Below are 14528 nucleotides of genomic sequence, written 5' to 3' on the forward strand. Positions count from 1 at the left end.
GTGTTCCTCAGTACCAGCTGAATGGTGTGTGTGTGTTCCTCAGTACCAGCTGAATGGTGTGTGTGTTCCTCAGTACCAGCTGAATGGCGTGTGTGTGTGTTCCTCAGTACCAGCTGAATGGTGTGTGTGTGTGTTCCTCAGTACCAGCTGAATGGTGTGTGTGTGTTCCTCAGTACCAGCTGAATGGTGTGTGTGTGTTCCTCAGTACCAGCTGAATGGTGTGTGTGTGTTCCTCAGTACCAGCTGGATGGTGTGTGTGTGTGTTCCTCAGTACCAGCTGGATGGTGTGTGTGTGTGTTCCTCAGTACCAGCTGGATGGTGTGTGTATGTGTTCCTCAGTACCAGCTGGATGGTGTGTGTGTGTGTTCCTCAGTACCAGCTGGATGGTGTGTGTATGTGTTCCTCAGTACCAGCTGAATGGTGTGTGTGTGTTCCTCAGTACCAGCTGAATGGTGTGTGTGTGTGTTCCTCAGTACCAGCTGAATGGCGTGTGTGTGTGTTCCTCAGTACCAGCTGAATGGTGTGTGTGTGTTCCTCAGTACCAGCTGGATGGTGTGTGTGTGTTCCTCAGTACCAGCTGAATGGTGTGTGTGTGTGTTCCTCAGTACCAGCTGAATGGTGTGTGTGTGTGTTCCTCAGTACCAGCTGGAGGGTGTGTGTGTGTTCCTCAGTACCAGCTGAATGGTGTGTGTGTGTGTTCCTCAGTACCAGCTGAATGGTGTGTGTGTGTGTTCCTCAGTACCAGCTTATTGGTGTGTGTGTGTTCCTCAGTACCAGCTGAATGGTGTGTGTGTGTGTTCCTCAGTACCAGCTTATTGGTGTGTGTGTGTTCCTCAGTACCAGCTGAATGGTGTGTGTGTGTGTTCCTCAGTACCAGCTGAATGGTGTGTGTGTGTTCCTCAGTACCAGCTGAATGGTGTGTGTGTGTTCCTCAGTACCAGCTGAATGGTGTGTGTGTGTTCCTCAGTACCAGCTGAATGGTGTGTGTGTGTTCCTCAGTACCAGCTGAATGGTGTGTGTGTGTTCCTCAGTACCAGCTGAATGGTGTGTGTGTGTGTTCCTCAGTACCAGCTGAATGGTGTGTGTGTGTTCCTCAGTACCAGCTGAATGGTGTGTGTGTTCCTCAGTACCAGCTGAATGGCGTGTGTGTGTGTTCCTCAGTACCAGCTGAATGGTGTGTGTGTGTGTTCCTCAGTACCAGCTGGATGGTGTGTGTGTGTTCCTCAGTACCAGCTGAATGGTGTGTGTGTGTTCCTCAGTACCAGCTGAATGGTGTGTGTGTGTTCCTCAGTACCAGCTGGATGGTGTGTGTGTGTGTTCCTCAGTACCAGCTGAATGGTGTGTGTGTGTGTTCCTCAGTACCAGCTGAATGGTGTGTGTGTGTGTTCCTCAGTACCAGCTGAATGGTGTGTGTGTGTTCCTCAGTACCAGCTGAATGGTGTGTGTGTGTTCCTCAGTACCAGCTGAATGGTGTGTGTGTGTTCCTCAGTACCAGCTGGATGGTGTGTGTGTGTTCCTCAGTACCAGCTGAATGGTGTGTGTGTGTGTTCCTCAGTACCAGCTGAATGGTGTGTGTGTGTGTTCCTCAGTACCAGCTGAATGGCGTGTGTGTGTGTTCCTCAGTACCAGCTGGAGGGTGTGTGTGTGTTCCTCAGTACCAGCTGAATGGTGTGTGTGTGTTCCTCAGTACCAGCTGAATGGTGTGTGTGTGTGTTCCTCAGTACCAGCTGAATGGTGTGTGTGTGTGTTCCTCAGTACCAGCTGAATGGTGTGTTTGTGTTCCTCAGTACCAGCTGAATGGTGTGTGTGTGTTCCTCAGTACCAGCTGGATGGTGTGTGTGTGTTCCTCAGTACCAGCTGAATGGTGTGTGTGTGTTCCTCAGTACCAGCTGAATGGTGTGTGTGTGTTCCTCAGTACCAGCTGAATGGTGTGTGTGTGTGTTCCTCAGTACCAGCTGAATGGTGTGTGTGTGTGTTCCTCAGTACCAGCTGAATGGTGTGTGTGTGTTCCTCAGTACCAGCTGAATGGTGTGTGTGTGTGTTCCTCAGTACCAGCTGAATGGTGTGTGTGTGTGTTCCTCAGTACCAGCTGAATGGTGTGTGTGTGTGTGTTCCTCAGTACCAGCTGAATGGTGTGTGTGTGTGTTCCTCAGTACCAGCTGAATGGTGTGTGTGTGTGTGTTCCTCAGTACCAGCTGGATGCTGAGACCCTGGGAGAGTCCCTGAGGAGGCTGAGCTTGTCCCTGGACCCGCGGGCGTTGGCCAACCGGAGCAACCCTGAGGTGCTTCTGCAGCTGGAGGTGGGAGAACCTCCTAACTGTCTCGTTCTACAGGAGATACTCCTGGGTATCTGGGTTCTATAGTCACACATTCAGAGTGTTCTTAGCTCTCCCTAGTGGTAGAACACATTCTGGTTCTGGTTGCTTTTATTTAGATTGTTCAGTATGCTCCATAAAATGGTTCCACCTGGAACTAAATTGAGTTATATCCCAAAGGGAACCCCAGAACCCCTCCACATTTCAGTCTAACCCTAACCTTACCCAGATGCCTGACCCCTGACCCAGCTGTGTGGTCCCCAGGGTTAGGGTTAGGGTTAGGGTTAACATCCTAACCTTACCCAGATGCCTGACCCCTGACCCAGCTGTGTGGTCCCCAGGGTTAGGGTTAGGGTTAGGGTTAACATCCTAACCTTACCCAGATGCCTGACCCCTGACCCAGCTGTGTGGTCCCCAGGGAGAGCTCTCTGCGCTGGAGCGAAACGAGCAGCGTCTCCTGGCCTTGAGGCAGCTCAGCTCCAACATCGCCCCCCTCAGGCTGCGCCGCCTGCCCCCCACCAAGCCCACAACCCTGCTGGCCCTGTGTGACTGGACCAACGAAGAGGTAGGCACAAACACACCACCTAAATATTCAGAATGTCATTGTGTAAGTAGACAAGGCCAGACAGAGAAGCAGTGTCTGCTGCTCCCACCTCTCCTGTCTTCTGCTCTTACTGTCCTCTCCTCCTCTCCTCCTCTCCTCTCCCCCTCTCCCCCTTTCCTCCTGTCCTCTCCTTCTCTCCTCCTGTCCTCTCCTCCTCTCCTCTCCCCCTCTCCTCCTGTCCTCCTGTCCTCTCCTCCTCTCCTCCTGTCCTCTCCTCCTGTCATCCTGTCCTCTCCTCCTCTCCTCCTCTCCTCCTGTCCTCTCCTCCTCTCCTCCTCTCCTCCTGTCCTCCTGTCCTCTCCTCCTCTCCTCCTCTCCTCCTGTCCTCTCCTCTTCTCATCCTGTCCTGTCCTCTCCTCCTGTCCCCTCCTCCTCTCCTCCTGTCCTCTCCTCCTGTCCTCTCCTCCTGTCCTCTCCTCCTCTCCTCCTGTCCTCTCCTCCTGTCCTCTCCTCCTCTCCTCCTGTCCTCCTGTCCTCTCCTCCTCTCCTCCTGTCCTCTCCTCCTGTCCTCTCCTCCTGTCCTCTCCTCCTGTCCTCTCCTCCTCTCCTCCTGTCCTCTCCTCCTGTCCTGTCCTCCTGTCCTCTCCTCCTCTCCTCCTGTCCTCTCCTCCTGTCCTCTCCTCCTGTCTTCTACTCTTGCTGTCCTCTTCTCTCCTCCTGTTTTCTGCTCCTGCTGTCCTCATGTCCTCTCCGCCTCTCCTCCTGTCTTCCTGTCATTTGCTCCTCTTGTCCTTATACTGTCCTCCTCCTCCTTTATCCTCCTCTCAGAACTTGATAAGTCGAGGAGAGCGTCTGACTCTGAAGGACAACTCAGAGGTGATCTGGGAGGTCCAGACCAGTGCTGGGACGAGGAAGACTGTCCCAGGGGCGTGCCTGCTCATCCCCCCTCCTGATGCCCAGGCCATGGACACCCTGGCCAGGTGAGCCCCGCTGTGCTCAGCCCTGCCTGGTCCACAGACATAATAGTTTACATAACAAGGAATTTACTTTGGTGGGCAGGTGCATAGAGTAAACATATAAGAATCTTAAAAAAGTGTGTGCCGTCCTTAAATATAAAAAGTTAGACATATGTTTTATATGTCTTAGAAATGTCTTATTACAAAATACGAACAAAACTGTACAATTTAAAATAAAATATTAATATAAAGTAAAAGAGTGCAGTGAGGCTCTGTGCCAGATGGAGCGTTAATGTAACGCTCAGTATTTTATACGTGAGTTAGTGACAATTGGGGCTGGGTTTTTCCTGAAGTTTTCTACAGCCATCTCCACTATCTTAACTCTTAGATGCGTGAGTTCTAAATATTTCCGATGCTCCCCATAGCGTGAGTTATTTTTCGGTAACTGAAGCTAGCTAGCTTTAGTTAGCTTCTGTTACCTAGCAACCTAGCATAATACCCGTAGCAATGCTACTACCTGGTAGTGTTACTTGTTAGCCTCCTCATTGTAAATTTTGAAGCCATACTATAGAGTTTGTCATATAGTTTTTGTCTATCGGAAAATAGTCAGTTGGAATGTTCAAAATCACACGTGCGACGTTACGCTGTGAGACCCGCATTCGAACAATCACATATGTGCGACGCTACTCCTTAATGGGTTAAGAGCATTGAGCTCCAAGTTGTTCTGGCTGCACCAGGTCACCAGGTTGTCAGCTTCCCACCTTTAGTAAGACTCATCCCTACCAGAGATGAACCCAATGAGGGTGGTGTCGTCCACAAACTTCAGGAGTTTGACGGACTGATGATTGGACGTGCAGCTGTTGGTGTACAGGGAGAAGAGCAGAGGGGAAAGGACGCAGCCCTGAGGAGATCCGGTGCTGATGAACCGGGAGTCAGAGATGTGATTTCCCAGCTTCACGCACTGCTTCTACGGCTAGCTCTTGACTATCATCTCTTGTTTAACGACTGGAATTCGACTGGGACTTTTGGAGCGTGATAAACTCGGACAACTCGGGTGTGACGTCATTCCCAGTTCCGAGTTGGGATTTCCGATGTCAAATGGAATGCAGCATCACCCTAACCCTAAACCTTGAACAGTGTGTTACCTTCTCCCTCCTGAATGGAAAGAGTCGTCTCTGTGGTGGGGGGGAGGGGGCCTCTGGGGTGGGTAGATGTGGGTCAGGACAGTCCAGTTGTCTTTCAAAACGACAGTAGACATTTTTCAGGTCGTTGGCCAGGCGAGTACAGTCGTTTAGCCTCTGTCACCGCCTTGCTAAACCTGTTCTTCGTTTCCTTGAATCTGTTTCTATCCCCACTCCTGAAAGCTTCCTCCTTGTCCAACCTGAGCCTTCTGAGTTTTGTTGTGAACCAGGGTTTGTCGTTGTTGTAGCTCACCCTGGTGCGTGTTGGTATATGTGTGCTTGTTTGTGTGTGTAGTCTGGACAAGGAACTGACAGACCTGAAGAAGAGGAGAACAGCTTTGATGTCGTCTCTGAGGAGCTCTGGTGTGGATGTTGTTAGAGCACAGACAGCAGGTGAGAGATAACCTTACATTTACATTTACATTTAGTCATTTAGCAGACGCTCTTATCCAGAGCGACTTACAGTAAGTACAGGGACATTCCCCCGAGGCAAGTAGGGTGAAGTGCCTTGCCCAAGGACACAACGTCAGTTGGCATGACCGGGAATCGAACTGGCAACCTTCGGATTCCCTCACCGCTCAGCCACCTGACTCCCACCTTGCTACTCTGCTCTGCTCTGTTCTGCTGTACTGCAATAATATGAGCCCTCTGCTCTGCTCTGTTCTGCTGTACTGCAGAACAGAGCAGAGCAGAGTATCATATATATGAGCCTCTGTGTCCTCCCAGCCCCCGTCTCCAGCGCCCCCGAGGCGCCCAGAGTGTCGGAGCTGGCGGAGCAGCTGGAGCGGATCAGCGGCAGGCTGGAGCAGAGTGAGAGAGAAATCCTGGGACGGACCAGAGCTCCGCTGGACCGCAGGAGCCCCACGACTGACCTGAGCAGCAGGCTGGCTCTGCAGCAGGTTCACCACAACATTACTTAATCATGTAGCACAAGATACATATAATGCATAAGAGAAGTACAGCAGAAAATCCAGGATCAGAAGTGCATCGTTCTAACAGAATTTTGATGGGCAAAGTTTATATGTATGTGCCTGTATTTACCAGGCACAGTGAAAAGTGATCACATTTCAGCTACTATGCACAGTTTAACAAGAATTATATCTCTACCCCTTAACCCTAACCCCAAACTACTACAGCGCAACAATTATAACTCCATACTGATAACATCCCAGTGCACCCCCCTCCCAGGTCACCTGTGTGACGGTGCGGGGGCTGGAGGCAGAAAAGGCAGCTGTCCAGAGGGAGTTGGAGCCCATCGTATCCCAGAATGCCCTGGGTCATGCCAACTCTTCTCTACCCCTGATGCTCAATGCCGTGAACAACAAGTTTGACTCCATCAACACCCTCTCCGACCTCTACACCAAGAAGTAATATTCAAATATATGAGTTCATTTGTGAAAACGGACGCTCTTTTTTTATTAATTTTCACAAATTCTGTTTTGTTTATTGTACAATCCATACATAATAGTAATAATACATGTACATACATATTGTACATGTTGGTTTGATTAAGTAAAAGTAAATGAAGGTAACTTAAAAAAGTTTATGAAACTTTCAGGTTTCCTCTTCATTTTACACCCTAGTAGATAGCATCACCGGATCTTCAGTTTAGTCCAAATTATTCATCTTTTAGGATGACTTTGATCCAAAGATCCCGGTCAGACTGCATATTTTGGACATCACCTGACATGAATACTGCATTGATTACATGAAACTGATTTATTGGTTTCTGATCTAACCCTAAACTTCAGGTATATTTATATGTACGTATAGAGTTATAACTTCCTTGCTCTTCCTCTCCCTCCTCCTCCTCCTCCCTCTCTTCTCCTCCTCCTCCTCCTCCTCCTTTTCTTACTTATACCTCCTACTCCACCTTCCCTCCTCCCCCTCCCCAGGGCCACAGCCTCCATGTTTCTGGAGAAGCAGGTCCAAAAGGTGGATGAGATGATATCTGGCTTTGAGGAGCAGCTGGCAGAGGAAGAAGCCATCCCTGACATGCCCGGCGCCCTGCAGAACCACAATCTGAAACTACAGGTACCCCCTCTCTTGCTTTGGTCCTCCCATCTCTCCCTCATCCAGAGCCCTGCAGAACCACAGTCTGAAACTTCTTCCCCCAGGCTCTGCGCAGGGAGGTGTCGTCAGGGCAGGAGGACATGCACAAGATGAGTAGGGATCTGGAGAACGTGGAGCAGCTAAGCAGTTCTCTGCAGAAGACCTTCGGGGAGTTCTGTCCTGACATCCAGCGCCAGGCGGCCCGGGTGAGGCAGCTCCGGAACCGCTACGCCAACGTCAACAGCCAGATACAAGAGAGGTGGGGCTTCTGCTACCCTGACAACACACCCACGGGGCTTATCTGTCCCTCTCTCTCCACTAACCCTCCAATCACCCATTCTCTCTGTCATCATCCCTGTTAATAGTAATGATAATGTGCTCAGTTAGTTCCAAAGAAACGTACAGGGGGGATTTAAACCCTCGACCTCTTGATCTGCAGTCAAATGCTCTGCCACTGAGCTATACCCATCCCCATGCTCTACCACTGAGCTATACCCATCCCCATGTTCTATCACTGAGCTATACCCATCCCCATGCTCTACCACTGAGCTATACCCATCCCCATGCTCTACCACTGAGCTATACCCATCCCCATGCTCTACCACTGAGCTATACCCAGCCCCATGCTCTACCTCTGAGCTATACCCATCCCCATGCTCTACCACTGAGCTATACCCATCCCCATGTTCTATCACTGAGCTATACCCATCCCCATGCTCTACCACTGAGCTATACCCATCCCCATGCTCTACCACTGAGCTATACCCATCCCCATGTTCTACCACTGAGCTATACCCATCCCCATGCTCTGCCACTGAGCTATACCCATCCCCATGCTCTATCACTGAGCTATACCCATCCCCATGCTCTATCACTGAGCTATACCCATCCCAGCTGTCCTGTCTCCCATGTCTCGTTCTGTCTTTTGTGAAGAAGACTGTACTTTGATATTGTTTTATTATTTACTGTTTCTTTTGTTGCAGAACTTCTCTGATTCAAGAAGCAGCCAATAAGAACCAAGGGTTCCAGACCTCTGTCCAATCATTGAACTCATTCCTGACCAGCTTGCCCAATAATACAATCAATCCCAGCGATGGCTTGTCTCAAATCAACGCAAAGCAAAACTCTCAGAAGGTCAGTTAATGCATCAGTAATCTCTTGTCTACACATTCCGGAGTACAGAGTGTTGTCAGTACTGTTCTGTTCGGTGTCACCTCTCAAATGGTGGACTGAATTTAATGGTTTGATATTGTATGTTTGATTGCCATAGACAGACAGACAGAAAGACAGACCGGCAGATAGATACATCTGAAAGATAGATTGATATAGTTTCTGAAGATTTCTTCTGCATGATTGTTGTTCCCTGTGTAGAGAGTGGTGGAGGATGTTCAGAGGAAGTCTGAGGATCTGAAACGAGCAGTGGAACAGTCTAGAGACTTGCAGAACCTTCTCAACGTGAGTTCACACACCTGGTCACCTGATGTCCTATGATCACCAGGTCCCCCATGATCACCTGATGTCCTATGTTCACCTGATCTCATTTAAAAAGCCATGCAGAGGACTCACATCAAAAGGCATATGAATGAAACACAGAGCGCTTATACACAAAATGTTGTAATTTTAACACAGTGCACATGCATGTTCTGCTGGATTAACTTCATAAATCACAATCCAGTCTTAGTCTGGTGCAGGTGTCTCGTCCCACCCTCTTAACGCCCAGCGTTGCCTAGAAACAGTCACTGAAACACTTCAAATTAATATTCATCCATGACTGCATGATGACAATGACGGCAAACCCCAACTGAAGCTTTTGGGTGTGGTAGTTACTCTGTAACTGACAATGACAGGGCCGTTCTGCACGGACATGTGATAACAGTATGTTACATGTTCGCAAAAATGTTGGCATTTTAGCAATCTTCAAATCACGCTATTCCAAATTCTTTTTTATTTTTAATCATTACTTTTGGAAATACCCCATTAGTATTCTGACACACAGCAACTGAAGCATAAACACATTAGAGTGCTTTGTCTGACTCAGACAGAAAAAGACCTTCTTCTGTGAGCCATTTTGCGCAAGGACTTTTAAGTTGAAAAGTTCCAAAGATACCCCTAAACCTGTATATTGCCATCTTCAGAATTCCATTGGCTATATGGCCATGGAGTTCATCTATGAAACAATTGAAGCCAAGTTTAATTTTTGAACCCAGACAGAGCTGATGTGTGTGTGGGGGGGGGGGGGCAGAATGCACAGATTTTGGGAGCCAATCGAAAGGTCAGAGTGCAGTGAACATTTTGACACCACGAAATCCGGGAAATTCCAAATGGAGCCGAAGTTATTACCGAGTGTGAGTGAGTGACTGTACGCTTCCATCAGCAAATTTAGCATGATGCAACCAGAGTTCATGGCTATTCATGGATGAGTAGTCTCTGTTTACTTTCCCGTTGTTCCCGTTGTTGACACGTTCATGGTCGGACAAAGACGTTGATTGTACCTGCACATCTCGAAATGGTTTACATCAATATATCGACAAAAACGATATATGGCACAAAATTATTTTTGGGGGTGGGGGGGCGGTTAAGCGGGCCATGGAATGCTAGGAGGTTTTAACAACGTATTGCAGCTAATACAATCAACAATAAAAATCGAATAGACTTGATTATGTTGGAGTAAATGTATGATGGAAATTAAAATATGTAGCCAACATGATTCACCACACCACTGCTGAGAAACATTCTGTTTTGGACTTGGGTAACTTTAATATCTATCTGTCCTGTTTAGGTACTGTGTGATCATCTAGCTATATGTAGTCAGGGGCGTCAGGTGGCTGAGCGGTGAGGGAAGCGGGCTAGTAATCTGAAGGTTGTTAGTTCGATTCCCGGCCGTGCCAAAATGACGTTGTGTCCTTGGGCAAGGCACTTCACCCTACTTGCCTCGGGGAGAATGTCCCTGTACTTACTGTAAGTCGCTCTGGATAAGAGCGTCTGCTAAATGACTAAATGTAAATGTAAATGTAGTCAAGCATGTGCATGTGTTGCTGTTATGTGCTCAACATGCAGCAAATATTAATCAGGAAATATAAATCTCTCTGAGTATGAACTGTTCAGGTCCTCATCTTCTGTTTTTCAACATTTCAGGAGTATGAGGCCAAGACTGATAAATACCGAGCTGTGAGAGGCGACGATGATGAGACTGATGCCAAGAGATGCCATGTTTCCGCCATGGCTGACGCTGTGGAGAAAAAGGTACTGACCCTGAAAAGGGAGGACTGTAGGTGCTCCTGGGTCTGTCCTGGTGTCTGATGTGTCTGTGTGTGTCCCTGCTGCAGGAGAGGGATCTGCTGCACATGTACTCTGAGGTGTCCGCTGCAAACAATCAGCGACTGAGCCAGATGGGTTTGGCTAAGAACATCATTGCTCAGGTACAGTGTAGAAAACTGTTATCAAGGCATGTCCTTATTATGGTCTCTCCTACCATGCAGGAATGTGTTGACAGGAATGACTGTTAATATCCGATCTTACTCTCTGTCTTTTTCCCCCTCTCTTTCCCCACATCTCCCCCGGATCAGAACGAGGAGAAGGTGACCCTGGTGGAGGTGAAGCAGCAGATGCAGATGCAAAGCCAGCAGAGGAACCTGGAGGAGACCGACGGCCTGAGGAAAGAGTTGGCTGACGAGGTCGTCAGACGCACCCACGCCGAGAATGACCTGGACACCTACAGGAAGAGGTTCATGTCTCTGAAGAGCCGCCGAGGCGTGGAACGCGTGGAGGAGAAGGAGGTGGTTCAGTACTACCGCGACCCTAAGCTGGAGGGCGACCTGGAGGCCCTAAGGAACAAGATCAAGCAGGAGGCCATGCTGCGCTCAGGAACCCAGTCCGAGATTGAGATGGTCAACCAGAAGGTCATCCTCCTGGAGGCTGAGAGGACGAGTGTGAAGCCCAAGCTCGTGACCAAGGTGCTGACGGAGTTTGAGAGGGATCCCCAGCTGGACAAGGAGGCGGCCAGACTCCGGGAGGAGATGCGCAAGATCAGGGAGGAGGTGTTGCTGCGAGACTCAGAGACCGTCCAGATGAAGACAGAGATCACGGTTCTGGCGCAGCAGAAGCCGAAGATCAAGGAGACCGTAGTGAAGAAGGAGGTGGTGAAGCTGGAGAAGGACCCAGAGATGCTGAAGGCCGTTCACACCTTCCAGATGGAGATCTCAGAAGAAGGTTCACACAGTAAGGCTCTCAACGACAACATCTTCCATACCAGGAGCGAGATCAACACCCTGGAGAGGGTCATCCCCACCATCCAGCCCAAGATCATCTTGAAGGAGCTGAAAAGAGTGGAACAGGATCCACTTCTTCTGGAAGAGTCCAAGACCCTCAGGACGTCCCTGGAGGAGATGAACAGTGAGAACAGCAGCCTGCTGAGAGAGATCTCCAGCTTGCAGCTGCGCTACAGCGAGGTAGAGAAGGTGAAGCCCAGACTGGAGGTGAAGGAGATCATCAACGAAATCTACAGGGTGGATCCGGACACCGAGCTGGAGCTGCAGCGGCTGAGGAAGCAGCTGCAGGAGTACAGACGGAACTGCTCCAACCTGGAGCAGGAGATCAACATAGTGATGGTGGACCTGAAGACCCTGCGCTCCCAGAAACCCAAGGTGGAGTACAAGGAGGTGACCCAGGAGGTGATTAAGGAGGAGAAGAGCCCTGAGGTCATCCGAGAGCTACAGAGATTGAATGAGCAAGTGTCCCGGCTGCGAATCACTTACGACAGCACCCTGGATATTCTCAGCCGCCTACGCAAGGAGAGGAATGAGTGGAAGACAGAAAAGTCTAAGGTTGAGATGAAGATGGTGACCAAGGAGGTGATAAAGTATGAAAACGACCCCCTGTTGGAGAAGGAGGCTGATCGGCTGAGGAAAGACCTGAGGCTGGAGATCCAGCAGCGCCGCAACGTTGAGGAGACGGTCTTTGACTTGCAGAACAAGTACATCCTCCTGGAGAGACAGAAGCCAGAGGAGAAGATTGTGACTCAGGAGACTGTTCATCTCCAGACGGACCCCAAGCAGATCCAGGAGCACGAGAAGCTGAACAAGACCTTAGACGAGGAGGTGAAGGTGCGCAGGAAGCTGGAGCTGGAAGTCAGGCAGCTGAGGAGCCTGGTGGAGGAGAAGGAGAGGAGCCTGGTGCTCATGGATGACGGTCAGAAGAAGATCCAGGTGGAGGCGGAGCTGAGGCAGATCAGAACCCTCATCCTAGAGCTGGAGAACACGCCTCCTCCAATCGAGGAGAAGATCATCATCGAGGAAGTCCTGAAGGTGGAGAGGGACCCCAAACTGGAGAGGCTGACCGATGGCCTCCGTACAGACATGGAGACCGAGGGCACCAGCATCAGTCGCCTGGAGAGAGACATCCGCAACCTGAGAATCAAGCTAAACATCTTGCAGAAGGAGAAGTCGGTAGAGAAGATAGTTTACAAAGAGGTGATTAGAGTGGAGAAGGACCAGACAGTGGAATCAGAGAGGGACCACTTCCTGGATCTGGTGGGCCAGGAGAGGAATGCCAGACGGGACCAGGAGGACCAGATCCAGAAGCTGAACTCCAAGATGACCCGGCTGCAGAGCTCCAGGTCCAGCAGCTGCCAGGAGGAGAGCAGCCTCACGCTCGGCCGAGACAGCCTGCTGAAGGAGAAGGAGAAGCTCAGGCAGGAGCTACACTCCATGGAGGCAGAGAAGCAGGACATCAGCATCACCTTCCAGCAGGAGTCCAAACTCCTCAGCGAGAGGAACCAGGTCAGCAGGCAGAGGAGTATCAAGATGGAGTCAGAGGTTCAGGGTCTGGAGAGGGACATCTTGAATGAAAAAGACAGGATCCACCAGAGGGAGACCACCATCATGGAGCTGCAGGCTGCCATGAAGAAGGAAGACCACTCCGAGACCCACACCAGAGAGACAAACCTCTCCACCAAGATCACCATCCTGGACCCAGAGACGGGTAAGGACTTGTCCCCCTATGACGCGTATCTGGAGGGGCTGATTGACCGTAAGCAGTACATCCACCTGCAGGAGCTGGAGTGCGACTGGGAGGAGATCTCTTCCCAGGGGCCCGATGGGGAAACCTCCATCCTGCAGGACCGAAAGAGCGGGAAACAGTTCTCCGTCAAAAACGCCCTGGCGGACGGACGACTGACACAGTACGATGTGCACCGCTACAAGGAAGGCAAAATGCCCATCTCAGAGTTCGCCCTCTTAGTTGCCGGAGAAAACAAACCAAAGCCCTTCCTCGGCCCAATCTCTGTCCCCAAGACATCTACGAAGACGAGTGTGTCGTCTCCTCTTAGCTCCATGCCGTCCTCCCTCAGATCCTCTTACTCCAGCCTCACCAGCAGCAGCTCTGCTGAGGAGTCATTCCCCATTTCCGGCATTCTGGACACCACCACCGGCAGCCGTATGTCTGTGCGCAGTGCCTTGACACGCAAGCTCCTGGATCCCGACACCGCAATCGTCTTGCTGGAGGCGCAGGCGGCCACGGGCGGCATCGTGGACCTTAACAGAAAGGACAAGTACTCCGTCCACAAGGCTGCGGAGCGCGGCCTCATCGACACCAGCCATCTCCACAAGCTGCTGAATGCCCAGAAAGCCTTCACTGGTGTGGAGGACCCAGTCACCAGGGAGCGCCTGTCAGCCGGCCAGGCGGGAGAGAAGGGCTGGATCCCCCACGACAGCGCTATGAGGTTCATGGAGGCACAGTACCTGACGGGAGGCCTGGTGGACCCCCACAAGGCCGGACGCCTCAGCATCCAAGATGCCCTCTACACCAAGATGATTGACAGCACCGTTGCCAAGGATCTCCAGGATGTGTCCGCCCACTCTAAAACCATTGTGGACCCTATCTCCAAAGAGAAGATCTCCTACAAGGAGGCGATGGATCGCTGCAAGAAGGATGTGAGCACAGGACTGTTGCTGCTGCCTGCAGCGTCTGGTGGATCACACAGCCAGGTCTAGACACCTTAGATCCACGACTAAAGAGTTTACATTTTGATTTATTGAGCAGTTGCTTTGATCAAAAGCGACATACTAATGGTTCAATTGGAAAGTACAGCAGCATCCAGCACAAATCAAGGATTAAGGATGCCTGGTTATGGTGAAGGTTAGCACTGACATGGCCACCTGAAGAGGGGCATGCAGCCATATTTACATGTGAGGGTTAGGGTTAGTGTAGGTATAGAATAGGATAGTGTAGAATAGGGATTGATTTATGTTGTTCACAGATTAATTGATTTTGGTTCCTGTTTGTATGAGGAGATTTCTGGGACTTAATGTGAATGTTCTGCTCTGGATGGTTTGTGTGAGAATCCTAATGTATTGTCTTAATGATCTTTAAAAAAATTATTTTAATTATTATAATTATTTTACTTTATTACTTATTTTAGAATCATATTCCAAATTTGAATCTTGTTTGACCCGTAGTCTTCATTAAAGGATAATTACATGAA

The 14528-nt window shown here is 50.1% G+C and overlaps 1 protein-coding gene across 1 annotated transcript in view; it reads left to right on the forward strand.

Annotated features, from left to right (window-relative positions):
* LOC134015744 (envoplakin-like) overlaps positions 1 to 14528 on the forward strand; it is a 22488-nt gene extending 7960 nt beyond the window's left edge. Inside the window, exons 10-22 of the mRNA XM_062455292.1 lie at positions 2190 to 2300; positions 2734 to 2880; positions 3688 to 3839; positions 5292 to 5389; positions 5723 to 5895; positions 6185 to 6363; positions 6892 to 7030; positions 7114 to 7307; positions 8032 to 8182; positions 8420 to 8503; positions 10184 to 10291; positions 10375 to 10467; positions 10615 to 14528. Of these exons, the coding sequence (XP_062311276.1) occupies positions 2190 to 2300; positions 2734 to 2880; positions 3688 to 3839; positions 5292 to 5389; positions 5723 to 5895; positions 6185 to 6363; positions 6892 to 7030; positions 7114 to 7307; positions 8032 to 8182; positions 8420 to 8503; positions 10184 to 10291; positions 10375 to 10467; positions 10615 to 14037 (5052 nt within the window). The 3' untranslated portion in view covers positions 14038 to 14528. The remainder of the gene's footprint in view (positions 1 to 2189; positions 2301 to 2733; positions 2881 to 3687; positions 3840 to 5291; positions 5390 to 5722; positions 5896 to 6184; positions 6364 to 6891; positions 7031 to 7113; positions 7308 to 8031; positions 8183 to 8419; positions 8504 to 10183; positions 10292 to 10374; positions 10468 to 10614) is intronic.

Source organism: Osmerus eperlanus, chromosome 2 (genome assembly GCF_963692335.1).
Source record: "Osmerus eperlanus chromosome 2, fOsmEpe2.1, whole genome shotgun sequence".
Lineage (NCBI taxonomy): Eukaryota > Metazoa > Chordata > Actinopteri > Osmeriformes > Osmeridae > Osmerus > Osmerus eperlanus.